The sequence below is a fragment of the Vitis riparia genome, unplaced genomic scaffold (genome assembly GCF_004353265.1).
Source record: "Vitis riparia cultivar Riparia Gloire de Montpellier isolate 1030 unplaced genomic scaffold, EGFV_Vit.rip_1.0 scaffold717_pilon_pilon, whole genome shotgun sequence".
Lineage (NCBI taxonomy): Eukaryota > Viridiplantae > Streptophyta > Magnoliopsida > Vitales > Vitaceae > Vitis > Vitis riparia.
Window position 1 is genome coordinate 61575 of NW_023269748.1, and position 14509 is coordinate 76083.

Below are 14509 nucleotides of genomic sequence, written 5' to 3' on the forward strand. Positions count from 1 at the left end.
TGAAGATGTTTATCATCCTTGCACGTCATGAGCTATGACCAACCTCCTTCCAAATAATGGAATGAGTTCAAATTCGACTTTGTAATAATTATGATATATCTAACTATCTTTCTACACAAAAAGTCATACTATGTTTATTAGATGCGAGGAGAATTTCAAATAAGTATATAAGTGAACTTGAAGTTTTTATCCATAAAGAAGCTTAAGTGAGAAGTAGTGGATTGAAGTCAAGAGATTTATGTACATTATACTCATAATTATAATTAATATTATATAAATTATACATTGTGGTACTAATATTGTTTTCATCAAAATGGGCTTCCTTTATCTTCATATGTCATAGAAACACACCGGTATTCATTTTAGTATAAAACAAAACCATTAGAATGTAATTTTTATAAACTATTAATATTTAATGAAATCAAATATTTACGCAATGTTAGTATTAAGTGTATATTTTGTAAATTTCATATTTTTTTATTAATATACATTATATTATTACAAAATGTCGCAAATTTTGCTCTCTCTCTATATATATTATTTTGTTCAATAAAATAACTTCAATAGGTATGTCATTATTATTTATTATTTTTTTAATTTTTAAAAATATTTTTATGTGTTTTGACTTATATCTATTTTACTACTTTTTTTTTTCCTTTTTAGATTTTCATCCATTAATTTTTAATACTTTTGTAGAATTTAACAACCGATATTTCACGAGATTTGGGGGGAAAAAAAGGAACGAGTGAAAAAAGAAAAAAGAAAAAAAAAAGAAAAGGACACTCAAATTGCATTTAAACCCCAACGAAAATGGCTACAATCTTACGCCAGAAACGCAGCCTGAAAGTGCCCGCCCTTTCAACTACAGAGCTTACAGAGGCAGAAAGCAGTGAGTGGGGAGGTTGGATGGTTGGAAGCATCAAAGATGAGTACAGTAGACAAGATGCTAATAAAGGGCATCCGGAGTTTTGATCCGGAAAACAAACACGTCATCGCCTTCTTCAAGCCCTTAACTCTCATTGTTGGTCCTAATGGCGCTGGCAAAACCGTAATATTCATATACTCAACTACTCATTATTCCCCTGTCTCTCTCTCGCTCTCTTAAAATCGTTGTTCTATATTTGCAGACCATTATCGAGTGTTTGAAGCTTTCATGTACCGGAGAGTTGCCTCCTAACGCAAGGTCTGGTCACAGTTTCATCCATGATCCCAAGGTCTCTTTCTCCACTCGAGGGTTTCTATTTTTCTCTCTCTTTATCGGGTTTTTTTTTCCTTCAACCTCTTTTTGGTTCATGGCCCCGGAAACATTCTTCTTCTTTTTTGGTTGTCTTTATTGTTTCCTAGAAATGAAAATTTTCAATTTAAATTGGAGAAATTGTTGTCTTAGTTTATTATTTCTTCCATGGAAAATTCAAGATTCAAAGTTTTAGATTCTTTGTTTCTAAAAGCAGTATAGTTTTATTGAATATGTTAATTTCTCTTAATATTATTTTAAGGAAAATTCAACATCGTTGTAGGTTGCAGGGGAGACGGAAACGAAGGGACAGATAAAGCTTAGATTCAAGACAGCTGCTGGTAAGGATGTGGTGTGCATAAGGTCGTTTCAGCTGACGCAAAAAGCTTCTAAGATGGAGTACAAGGCAATTGAGAGTGTCCTTCAGACAATTAATCCTCACACCGGAGAGGTGGGTCTTGGCTTTGCTGGGTTTCTGCTTGGAAGTTCAATTATTATTGTAGAAAAGCCAAGGTTTAGGCCTGCTTGTCTTGTTTTGGGCTTAATAGGCTTTACTGGAAAGTAGTGCTTTTGGGTTTCATAAAAAGTTTGGAACTAATATTGATTAGTTTGTGAATAGGATCAGTTTTAGATTTTGCTCAACTATAATGGAAATATATGGATTAATTTGTTTTGCTGTGAATTCTGTATGCTTTACGGTGGAGTGAAATAGAATTAGGAAAGAATGTACAACCATGTCCATTGATGATACTCATTTCTCTTCTTTAAGTTATTTTCTTCACAATATGCTGCATAGAGTTGTTTAAAACATAGAGGGTTGCTAGTAATTAACCAGCAGTATTTCTTGGTGGATTAATTTTTCACTTATTATCAGTTTGCTTTAGGAAGTTGGTTCAATAATTAATTGTGATTCTCTCCTATCAAAAAAATAAAAATAAAATAAAAAAATAATTGTGATTCTCGGTCTGTTGCTTTTTCCTGCATCCCTGGGCAATCTCTTGCAGGGTTGGTCTATTAGAGAGCATATAGCCCTACTGAGTGGTGCTAAGCAACCTGGTTTCTTTGCTAGTCTCTCAGGGTTGTGAAAGTTCAAAGTGAAGAATGCTAATGTCTTTGAGGGAGAGGGCTTTGGTTTCCTCAACTTGGGGAAGAAATTACCAGATTTTGGTTGTCTTTGTTCTTTAAATTTGAGTCTGCCTAAAAGTATGCTGTAAAGTAATCATTAGAGTGTGATATTAAAACAGCTCGCCATTTTGGGGCCAGCGGACCTTCTCTTTTTGTTTTGTTTGGTTCCTTGATCTTTTTTCATTTATTTATTTATTTCTGCTTGAGGAGGTGCCTTGCACTCTTTTCCTATGAACAAAAGTTACCATATTTAGCTCCCATCCCAGAAGCATGAGAAAAAGAAAATCCCTCTGTTCTGTTGCTATAAAATTGCTAGCACAATATGACCAAATTGTGGGCAGTATGGCATCTGTCAAAAGCCTTGTAGGAAGTACTACTCTGTTGGTGTATTTGAGAGGGGTATCTCTTTGTTGGAGCTCAGATTTTTTAAATCATGATAAGCACTCATTAATTTCAATATTTCTCTCTATGGAGTCTTGAACTAGTAGATGTCTCTTTGTTAGAGCTCAGATTTTTTAAGCCATGGTAAGCACCCATTAATTTCTATATCTTTCCATGGAGTCTTGAACTCGTTTTCTTATCATTCGTATTGTGTCTCCATTGTTAAATTCTAATGTATATATGATAGCAACATAAACCAATTTCCTTCTTGTGGAACCTAAAATTTGGGACCCAAGAAATTGTTTGGGTTCTGTTTATATTTTTTTTTGGTTCTAATTTAATGGTATTAGCTATCTTTATATATAAAAATGTTTTAGGTGCAGCTTTATTGTTGCCCTTTTTGGTAACCATAGAAACCAAAATGAAAATATTTTTTATTTTTATTTTTATTTTTCCCTGAGGGATTAATACAAAATTAATTGAAAAATCTAGGTTTATGGGTGGTCGAGAATTGAAATTGGTGGAAAGGGATTTAATTTGTATATGTAACTGCTTTGGAAGATGGAAGTAGAGTGGGATGGGAAAGAAGTTCATTTGAGGTTGTGTGCATGGAGTTTTAAGCTATATTGCCAATGTTTAAGAGGCACAAGTGACTTTTCTCATGGTTGAAGATGTCTATGGTTTGAGGGTCTGGGAATTTTTATTACTGGCAAATGAAGTATGCAGAGAGCACTTGAAAAAAAGAAAAAGAGAATTTGAAGGCCTTATCATGGACTGAATTCTCCGAATGTGATCAACAAATTCTAACAAAGAAGCGTTATTTTTTTTTTTTGATAGGAAACGACAAAGGAATAGATTGATAAAAAGGAAGTACAAGAGAAGGATGAGGAATCCTCCCACCAAAGAAAAACAAAACTACAAGGGAACAAATACGAGAAAATACAAAGTAGAAACAAACAACTGCTCTATGTTAGGCCAACCCATTGGAGTTACACACTGTTAACCAATCAAGATGTATTACATTAAGGGGAATCCCCTTAAAAACCTTGGAACAAAAAGCCCAAAGAGAAGCAAGGAAATGAATCATGTCCCAAAGGTTCTTTGAATTCCTTGCTTTATCCTAAAAAATTCTTACATTTCTTTCCCGCCACACCACCCATATTAAAGCGATGCACGCAGCTTGCCATAAAACAATCCCTCTCTTAGAAGATCCAAAACCATTAAAATTGGTAGATAGCATGTCAAAGATGCTCCTAGGAGGGACCCAATCTGTCTTTGTTAACTGAAATAATTTGTGCCACAACCCCATCGTCAAAGAGGAATGAAGAAAAAGATGATCTACTGTTTCTCCATGCTTCATGCACATCATGCAAATGTCGGGACTAAGTGTTTTGTAGGGTCTTCTCAACTGTAGCATGTCGTTAGTATTTACCTTTTTGTGAGCCACTAACCAAACAAAGGACTTGATTTTGAAAGGGACTTGAGAATTTCAGACTAACTTGGTAGGGAAAACTGAAGGCAAACCAGAAAATTGGGATAAGGCAAGAAAGAAAGATTTGACTGTGAAAAGTCCTGAAGGAGATAAAGACCAAAATCTCATATCTGGAACCGAAGGTGATAAATGTAGACGATCAAGAGACCGCATGAGACTTTCTAAATCTTTTATCTTAGAATCGGAAAGGTTACGGCGGAAGTTAAAGTTCCAAGAGAAGGGGTGAGTGGATCCAAGAATTGAAGAAATAGGAATGTTTTTATCCGTGACTACTCTAAGTAGTCTTGGATAACAGACCCCTAGAGGTTGATCCCCCCACCACAAGTCTTCCCAGAACCGAATTCTTTCCCCATCTTCTACCATGAACTGAGTAAACTTGGAAAAATCTTCGGAGACATGTACAATAGCCTTCCAAGGACAACGATGTGACCATCTAACAACAATATTGACATCCCAACAATTAGAGTGTGATCCATAAATGCTTAAAATGACCTGATGCCACAGCGCTGAACTCTTCCTAGGATACCTCCACAACCATTTCCCTAAGAGAGCGGAATTCCATAAGGAAATCCTTCTGAAACCCAATCCCCCTTTCGTCTTCGGATTACACACTACATCCCAGCTAACTAGATGATCTCTTTTGCCTTCCCCAACCCCAGACCATAAAAAATCTCTTTGCAACCTCTCAATTCTTGCTGCCACGGAGGCGAGAATCTTAAACAAGGAAAGGAAGTAACAAGGCATATGAGTAAGACAAGATTGATTGAGAGTTATCCTGCCTCCAAAAGATAAATATGCCTTTTGCCACCCATCTAATCTACTCGAGATCCTCTCAATCACAGGATCCCAGAAGCCACCAGACTTGGGGTTCCCACCCAGAGGGAAGACCCAGGTAGAGTATGGGCCACCCAGAAGCCTTGCAATCAAGCAACTCGGCCAACCTATGAAGATGATTCTGACCAAGGTTAATGCCATAAATATTACTTTTGTCAAGGTTAACCTTCAACCCAGAAATGTGCCCAAATACTAGCAAAACACTCTTGAGAGTTAGCAAGTCCTCTTCTCGAGTGCTAGAGAAGAAAATGGTGTCATTTGCAAATTGTAAATGGGACACCCTTGTTCTGTTCCTACCCACCCTGAAACCCTCTAAGGCATTTCTTTCCTCTGCTCTCAATAACATCCTACTTAATACATCTGCTACTATGGTGAACAAAAAGGGGGATAAAGGGTCTCCTTGTCTTAAACCTCTAGATGCCTTAACCCACCCTTTAGCGTTTCCATTCACTAGGACTGCAAAAGACACCGAGGACAAATAACCTCTCATCCATTTCCTCCATCTAGGATTGAACCCCTTCTTCTCCATCACATGATCCAAAAAATCCCAACTCACATGGTCATAAGCCTTTTCAAAGTCAATTTTGAAGACAACTCCTTCCTCCCCTGATTGTTTTTTCTCATTCACTATCTCATTGGCTATGAGAACTGCGTCCAAAATTTGTCTCCCTTGAACAAAAGCTCCTTGAGTGGAATGGATAGTTTCATGAAGTATCCCTCTTAGACGCCCTGCTAACACTTCGGCTATAATCTTGTAAAGACTAGTGATCAAGCTAATAGGTCTATAGTCTGATATCTTCTTTGCCATGCTTTTTTTGGGTAACAGAACTATGAAGGACGCATTAGTGCTTTGATTAATAATCCCGCTCTTGTGAAACTCATCGAACACTTTCACTAAATCCTCCTTAATCACATCCCAACAATCTTGAAACACTGTAATGGTAAAGCCATCAGGCCCATTGAAATTGGTGCTTTATCCCTATCCATTTGAAAAATGGCCTTAGAAATCTCTTCTTAGTAAAAGGGGATTCCAACCTAGATGCACTCTCTCCAGATATAGGGACCAATCTAAGCCTTCAACTCTCCAAGACTCTCCAGAAGGACTAGCATAAGCTTTTCAAAATACCTTAAGATCTCCTCTTTGATGCTCTTGAATTATCCCACACTAGGCCTCTTTCATTCTCCAACACCTTGATAAATTTCCTATTTCTCCTACCATTAGCCACTTTATGGAAAATTTTTGAATTACAATCCCCTTCCTTAACCCATTTCACCCTAACTTTTTGTCTCCAATGATTTCTTCCCTCAAGATCAACTCCTCTAACTCTCCTTTCCTTAAGGCTCTATGGATTAAAAGTTCAGGGGAGAGACCCCCTTCTTGCTCCATGGAGTCAAAGTTAGCTAAATCTAACAAAATGCTTTTTTTCCTTTCAATTAGGTCTCCAAAAGAGTCTTATTCCACTCTTTCAATTTGGCCCTAAGGAATTGTAATTTCCTCATGAACTTGTGACCTTCCCACCCATCTCCTTGAAACTCCCTCCACCAACTTCCAAAGCTCTCCTTAAAACTAGGATGTTGCAACCACATATTCTCAAACCTAAACGGTGTTGGGCCCCACTTGAACGGATTGGTTTCCAAGACAATCAGCCAATGATCCGATGTCCATCTAGGAAGAACTTCTTGAAGACTTTGAGGGAATAATTGTTCCCACTCATTTGAGTAGAGAAAACGGTCTAATCTCTTGCATACGGGATGCTCTTGCATGTTTGACCAAGTGAATGGTGCTCTTCTTAAAGGTGGATCTATCAATTCGTTTTCTCTTATAAAGTCGTCCAAGTCCTTCATGCTTGGGGTCAAACTAGCACCTCCCAATTTTTCTGAACTTCTCCTTATGACGTTGAAATCTCCACCCACACACCAACATGGGGAAGAGAGTCCAAAAATGTCTGAAAGCTAGACCTAAAAATCTTTGCTAAGTGCTATGCTATTTGGGCCATAGACTGCTGATAACCAAAACTGTTCGCTTCCATCCACTGCGAACTTGACTGAGACCGAAAAGGAACCTAATACCACCTCCTCACTGTGCAATTTTTTAGAGTCCCAAATGACCAAAATCCCACTTGAAGCCCCGCACGCCGGAAGGGCTGCCCATTCCTTATTTCTGGCTGTCCACACACTACCCACAAACCTTTTGTCATACTTTGCCTTTTTTGTTTCCTGAATCATCACTACATCTGGTTTTTCAGATCTCAGAAAGTCTTTAGCCACCCTTTTCTTTTTCCTTGAACCCAACCCCCTGGTATTCCAACTGATTATCTTCATGGATTAAACACATGGACCCTAATCCTCCAAACCAGTTCCAACTCTTCTCACAAACCTTTGGAACATCTGCTTTTCCTCCTGGAGTATACTTTTATATCCAGAGACTTTAAGACATCGCGCACTTTTGCCATTTTCCTGGGGGATATTCCTTATATTTGGAACTCACCTGATGGGGAGCCCGCAGAAACACCCTGACTAACTGTAGCCTGGTTGGAAGGTGGAATTGTTTTAGGCATCAATGGGTTAACACTCTCGGTCAGCTGGTTAGGATAAGCAGTCTGGTTCACCTTCAAAACGAGGTTAGGGAAGCTAGCACAAATTTGACCCATAGTACCATCGTCATCTTTTTTGAAAATAAATTCGGAGTTCTCACGGTTTTCCAAAGGATTCAGAGACTGAATGTCTGAACTGGGAAGAATGGGGGCAACAAGACTCAAGAAGGAAGAAGTGAAACCACAAGAAGGGGGAAAATAAGACGAGGGAGACTGAAAAGTTGAAGACGGGGTTACCTCCAGATTTTCCTAGGCCTGCCAGCCCTCAACAGCGGAGGCCTCGTCTCCTCCGACCCTTTCTCCTCCCGCTTCCTTCTTCTCAATGGGCCCATCGTCCGTTTTATTTGAATTCGAATTGGGCAACACCTGTATTTGCTCTCCCTTGCTACGTGTCCCCTCTGCAAGAACCACAGCCATACCCCTTTGTCCCCCCTTCCTGGTTCTATTATCCTCCCCGACACGACATCTTCCCCCAGCCGTTGATCTAATTTTCTCCACCCGCCTTCCTCCACTTTCCCCGTGTTAAATGCAAAGGCCTCCCGAGTCAGTCGCCCTTTATCCTACCTCTCCGAACGTCTTCTTCTCTGACCACTACGACGGCAACTGTAAACACCCAATCCCCATCTGTCACCTCGAGTAAAGCTGGGAGGACTGACCTATCTTTCATTGCGATTCTTACCCTCGCCTTGCTAAGATCGAACAATTTTAACATTCGCCAATCAATTTCAGTCACCGTCCCCCATTGCTCCACTATTTTCTTCAGATGTACCTCAGACCAGAGATGAAATGGCAACCCCTGTAATTCGATCCAACCTCCTCTGAACTTCCCCTCTATTTTCGCATTTTCCTTCGATAACCATCTTCTCATCTGTACTGAATCCTTTTATTTTCTTCTTCTCTATGTGACGAAAAAAATCCTTTCCGCTTGAGAATGGTACAATCGTGACCACGCCTTCCTTAATTTCTCGCCACCACCTCAACCCAGTTAACACTATCCTCAATGCATTCACACACCATTGCGCGCGCCCACCTCCCAACAGGAACAAGGCCGCCTCCTCTTGGTCCTTCGCCACTGACCCTTTCGCGAAAGACCGATGTAGGGAACCCATGTGATTTTGTGAGAAACTGTCCCCTCTGTATTACCTTCCTTTTTCAACTGCATTCGACGAGTCCACCAACATTGAAGACAACGCTCTTTTAATATTCTCCCATCCTTGCCCTCCTCGCCCTCTGGAATAATCAAATAAGAATATTTTCTTTTGGTAGCAAACTCCGAGATCTTATGAACCTTCCATGGTCGTTGAAGCCAACTTCCATCAAGTGGGCACAACATTTTCCCTTGAACTTTTTGTTGAAACCTAGGTGACTCTTCATTTCTATGGCTTTCGTCAAATGTTCGATCATCCACCCGATGCTTCCTTTTCAAAACCTAAGACGAAAGCAGAGCTTCTACTGTGCTCTGTGATCGAGCACCAAGTTCCTCCGTGCTCGCCTTCCAACCTAACCGAGAAGGTCTTCCTCTCCACGAAAACCTTCACCGACCTTACCATTCTCTCCCTTTCCACTCCTCTATAGCAATACATCAATAAAAGCGTAACAAAGAAGCGTTATTAACCCTTAGGAGATCCCTAGACCACTCGAGCAAAGAGAAAAAGTTAGTTTGAAGGCTGTAACATGACCTAAAATTTCCCAATACAATCAATGAACTCTTATTGGAGAAATATTATCAACCCTTAGGTGATCCCTAGATCACTTGAACAACGATATGAGTAAAGTCTTGGCCTGATCAGAAAGCTCCAGATCTACGAAAATCTTGTTGCTCTTTTCTTTCCCTATATACCAAAACAAGCATAAAGGGGCCATCCTCTAAACCTACCGCTTCTTGCTTGCAAAACTTTCTTGCTAATGTAACTACTAACAAGAATGCTTTATTGAACCATGGGAGCTCCAAAGAAAACCCAAATAAAGAGAACAAAAGATAGTTTTTTCATAATGGATGAGGATATGATTTGCCAGCTCCTCATTGGGTTTGCATAGACAAAATCTGTTAACTATAAATCAACCCTTCATAAATTGGTTGGTTGTTAGAATCTTCTTTCCCCACTGCTTTGAACAAACAAACTGACATTTAAGGGGGCTTTCACCTGACACCTTCACAGGAAACAAATGAGACACAACCAAAGAAAAGGATTTAACAAAAAAATTCCTGTTCTTGGCACATCTTAGTTTCAGTCTATCCTTGTAACTCCCTCAAACAGTTTCTCGCTGAATGCTCTACAGAAACAACTTGACTATCTCCAAGTCCCAATCATGAGAACTCCTTAGAGAACAAGGGTTCTAATGACCTTGCTTGTCTCCTTAATCTGTAAGTTAGCTAGCCAAATGTTCTATTGTGAAGCAATATGCTAAACAAAATATGGAAGCATTCTTCAACGTAGAATCCCAACCTTAGGTGATAATAGCCTAAGACCATTGCCAACTAGAGCTCTTGTTCTGAATCAAAAATGTCCCAAACTGTTTTTTTCCTATAGGTAATGTGTGTGTTCTCTTTCTCTCTCTCTCTCTCTCTCTCTCTCTCTCTCTCTCTCTTATGGGCTAGAGGGAATCAAACTTGAAACCTGCTCTATCTCTACAACAACCTCTTGCCACTTGAGTTAGGCCTCAATTGTGTCATCAGAATCTCTTTGAATAGCTTTCTAAAACCCAACACCATACTCCTTCCTCCTCTTCCTAGAACACCATCCACCCTGTAACAACACCCCCTCTGCCACTACCTCAAACTTTCCTTTAATAGCTTACCTCCACCAATAATCCTACTCCGCAAACAATCAATTTGGAGATTGGTTGGAGTCGATAACTTTTAAATATGGTGACAAATGATTCATTTATTTAGGATAAATTACAATGACCTCCTCTACTGCTTAGTGCTTACGACAGTAATGCTTCCTGTCCTTCTGTTTTCGAAGCAACATTGTACCCTTTGGTTCACTAACTTTTAATGTTTGTTACTGAACATTTAGTTGGATGGATGGAATTTTCTGATGCTATACTCTTAATTTCTAAAAATGCGATGACTACACTTAAATGGTTTATTTGAGCACAAACCTCCACATGAATAAAAGAGGGTTGATGATTTTCAGTAGCAGCTTTATTGTATGGGTCTCCTATATATAGTTTTTCCTTACAATTCCCTGTATAGAAGACAAAATATACAGGTCCATGTAACATAAATTTCCAAAACTACCTAAGAATAGCTTGTGTGTGTGTGTGTATGCAAAAATGCGAAAAAGAAGTATTAGTGACTGCTGACAGCACCATAGCTAAAAATCAAACTTCTCCGTCCAAGAGTTCCTTCACATCACCATATTCCTTGTACTGCACTTGATATAGTCCTTAGAACCATAACCCTGCCATGACATAATTTAACTACACAAAGCATGTAATACGGAATGTAAGATTCATACAACATCTTGCAGCATATAAGAAATCTACATAAGAAAGTTCAAGACTAAGTTGTAAAACAAATAGAAATAAATACTAGTTCGTGCCCTAAGTATTATACTAAAGCCTTGACACTTAGCTTAGGTAGCAATGTGTAAGGATGAGGGATAGGTGAGGTTCCAGGTTTGACTCAATCTTAAAAAAAGGGAAAAAAAAAGACCTATCAAAGAAAAAAAATCCTAAGTTATATGCCACAATAGCTTTATGTGTCCTCTATAAATCTTTATTTATCCTAAAAAATCTTAGCATTCCTCTCTTGCCGATAGTCCAAATAATAGCTAGTTATATGCCATAAAATCCGACCTTTTAAATGAACTCAATTACCATTAAAGGAAATAACTATCATAACTATCATCTCTATTACATTTCTTGGGGGTGAACCAATCAATTTGAGCAAATCTAAACAACTTATGCTAGAGTACTAAAGCTAGTAGATAGTGAAAAAAAGTGGTGAATTGTTCTCCATTAGTCAAACACATAACAACTAGGATAAAGGAATTTGAAAGGCCTCCTCTTTTGAAGTATGTCGCTGGTATTAACTTTATTATTAGCCACAAGTTATTCGAAGGCCTTAATATATGGAGAGGCTTTTGAATCTCAAATGAAATTGGCTAGAAAGGAAGGAATTAAATTAAGAGAAGTAGGCAAGACTCCAAAAAAGGAACTGACTGAGAAAATGCTCAGGAGATCAAAGACCAAACTCTTGCATTTGGAAAGTGGGTGAAAAATAGACATGGAGTAGTGAGGATATGAAACATGCTAGTTTCTAGAATTCTTGATTAGAAAAGTTGTTGTGGAGATTGAAATTCCATGAAGTAAGAGAAAAGGCCTAAGATAGGAAGAAAGGAAAACAAGAATCTTTAGTTCTTATGACCCTAAAGATATTTGGAAATTGAAAATGGAGAGGTTGCTCATCCTATATTGTATCTTCCAAAAAATGGATTTTTGAGCCATCCCCAAAAAAGAAATGAACAAAATGAGTAAAATCAGGTAAAACAAGTGTAATAACCTTCCAAGGGCATCAATGTGACCTCTTGACAACCATGATGGCATCCATCTATTAGGGGGTGACTCATGCATATTTAAAATAACCCTATGCCACAAAGCACTACTTTTTCTTGGGAATTTTCATAACCACTCCTATAGTTGGGCTCTATTCCATAAGGAATTCCTCCCTAGACCTAGATGAAAAAGACAATGAATTAAAAAAAAAGAGAGATTGCTCTTGTTATGAGGAATGAACCTTCTTAGTAGAGGAAAGGAATAGCAATAGATTCTGATGGAGCATCTAGGAACAAGAAGAGTCAATTTGATGATGAATTCTTACGTGGTCCAAGGAAAGAAAAGGTTTGATACCACATTTCATCTATATTGGATCTTAATATCAGAATAGCTTATATAGTCATGATTTAATTCAAGTCCACTGACTTTTTCTTTTGTTTATTTCTAATTTATCTAGTCTTGCATGCTTGGTTCCAACATATTAGGTGGTTTCTTTTCCTTTTAAAATCCTTCAGCATTCCTAATCCTAGAAGCCATGATTGGAATCTTGAATGTTGTCAAAAAATAACTTGGAATGTGAGACAGAATATAGATTGCATTAGACTAATTCTACCACCAAAAGATCGATAAGGTTTAGGCTTTGTGTCAACCCCCTTGAGGAGACCCAAGTGCAAAATGGGTCATTGTGAGACTTTGCACTTTAAGAAGGCTAATTCACTTATAAAAGGCCATGAGTAAAATTGATGCCTAGCAAAATACTCCTATCAAGATTAATGTTAAGGCCTTGAATATGGCAAAAAATTTAGAGAATAAGCTTGAGATATTGCAAGTCTTCTGCTTTAGCTCTTGAGAAAAAAAAATGGCATCACCAACTAACTGTAAATGAGTCACCTTGATTCTGTCCAACCCACCACAAAGCCCTCTAAAATAACACATTTTTTTGGTCTTAGCTGCAATCTACTCAACACATTATCCACAATGGTGAAAAGTAGGGCAAGAGTGAAAAATCTTTTCTTAATCTCCTTGGTGGCTTCACCCAACCTTAGCCACTTCCATACTAAAAAAATCTAAATAGACTGACGATAAACCTACCAAACCCATAATCTCCATCTCTGATTGAACCTTTTCTTTCTAAGCCATGGTCTATAAAGCCTTGATCCACATGATCACGAGTGCAAAATCCTGACACTAATGTGCTAGCCTGAGCTAAGATTGGAAGTTGGGGTTCCTATATGTACTCAGTGTTTACAATTATTGCTTTACTCATTTGATCTATTTGAATATTTATCATTTATTTTGAAAGTGGGGGCGATCCATTTTTCTTTGGATATTTTAATTTCAAAAAATAATAGTGGGTTTGCATCTTGTAACTGGTTTTTTAATGTAATAATGTCTTGTTTTGTGTAATTCTAATGCCTAGGTTTTGACTTCATGTTGTTGGGCTGCAGAAAGTTTGCCTTAGCTATAGATGTGCTGACATGGATCGAGAAATACCTGCTTTAATGGGGGTTTCAAAGGCTGTCCTTGAAAATGTTATATTTGTGCACCAAGATGATGCCAACTGGCCACTGCAAGATCCTTCAACATTAAAAAAGAAGTTTGATGATATCTTCTCTGCTACCCGGTATGCTTCCATATTTTCTGAGCATTTATTTTAACAGACAAATTCTTATGGTTCAGATAATGTATACCCTTAATTGCATTCATAAGTGTGCCTTCTTCCCCTCTATGGAGTTATAAACTTGGTGTTGTTAAGATTTAGGTAACATGGCCCTGTTGACTTCTTAACATGATTGCCACTGTTATGAATACATATTTTCTTGAACATGCAGTAATATAGTCGTTCTTTCACAATATCATGGAAGGGCTTTTTATGAAATCTTTTGAGTGCCTTGTCAAAAATTTCATGGTGCACCCAAAAAGCTTCTAGAATAATCTTCATAGGATTTTGGTTCTTGTGCTGCAACTTTTGTTATAAAGCGCTGGTTTAGCATTTTTTAAGACAAATTCTGTTAATAATTTGAGGTTTTTGTTCAGATATAATCATGTTTTTCCAAACCAGGTACACTAAGGCGTTGGAGGTCATTAAAAAGCTTCACAAAGATCAGGCTCAAGAAATAAAGACATATAAGCTGAAGTTAGAGAATCTTCAAATCCTGAAAGATGCAGCGTATAAGGTTTTTTTCTATGCTTTTTTGACCAAAAAATATATTTTTTTAATAACACTTAAATATCTTATTCTATATTATATTTCTCATAATCTCAATTTAATTTATATTTTAAGTTTATAAGATGAGTAAAACTTCAAAAAAGTCTACATGGCAGTTGAGAATATTGTAGTTTCAT

The 14509-nt window shown here is 37.9% G+C and overlaps 1 protein-coding gene across 1 annotated transcript in view; it reads left to right on the forward strand.

Moving 5' to 3' along the window:
• Nucleotides 1-836: 836 nt before the first annotated feature.
• Nucleotides 837-14509, forward strand: part of LOC117910344 (DNA repair protein RAD50-like) — a 71052-nt gene continuing 57379 nt past the window's right edge. The window contains exons 1-5 of the mRNA XM_034824424.1: nucleotides 837-1048; nucleotides 1128-1214; nucleotides 1518-1685; nucleotides 13612-13787; nucleotides 14226-14340. Coding sequence (XP_034680315.1) covers nucleotides 926-1048; nucleotides 1128-1214; nucleotides 1518-1685; nucleotides 13612-13787; nucleotides 14226-14340 — 669 coding nt within the window. The 5' untranslated portion in view covers nucleotides 837-925. The remainder of the gene's footprint in view (nucleotides 1049-1127; nucleotides 1215-1517; nucleotides 1686-13611; nucleotides 13788-14225; nucleotides 14341-14509) is intronic.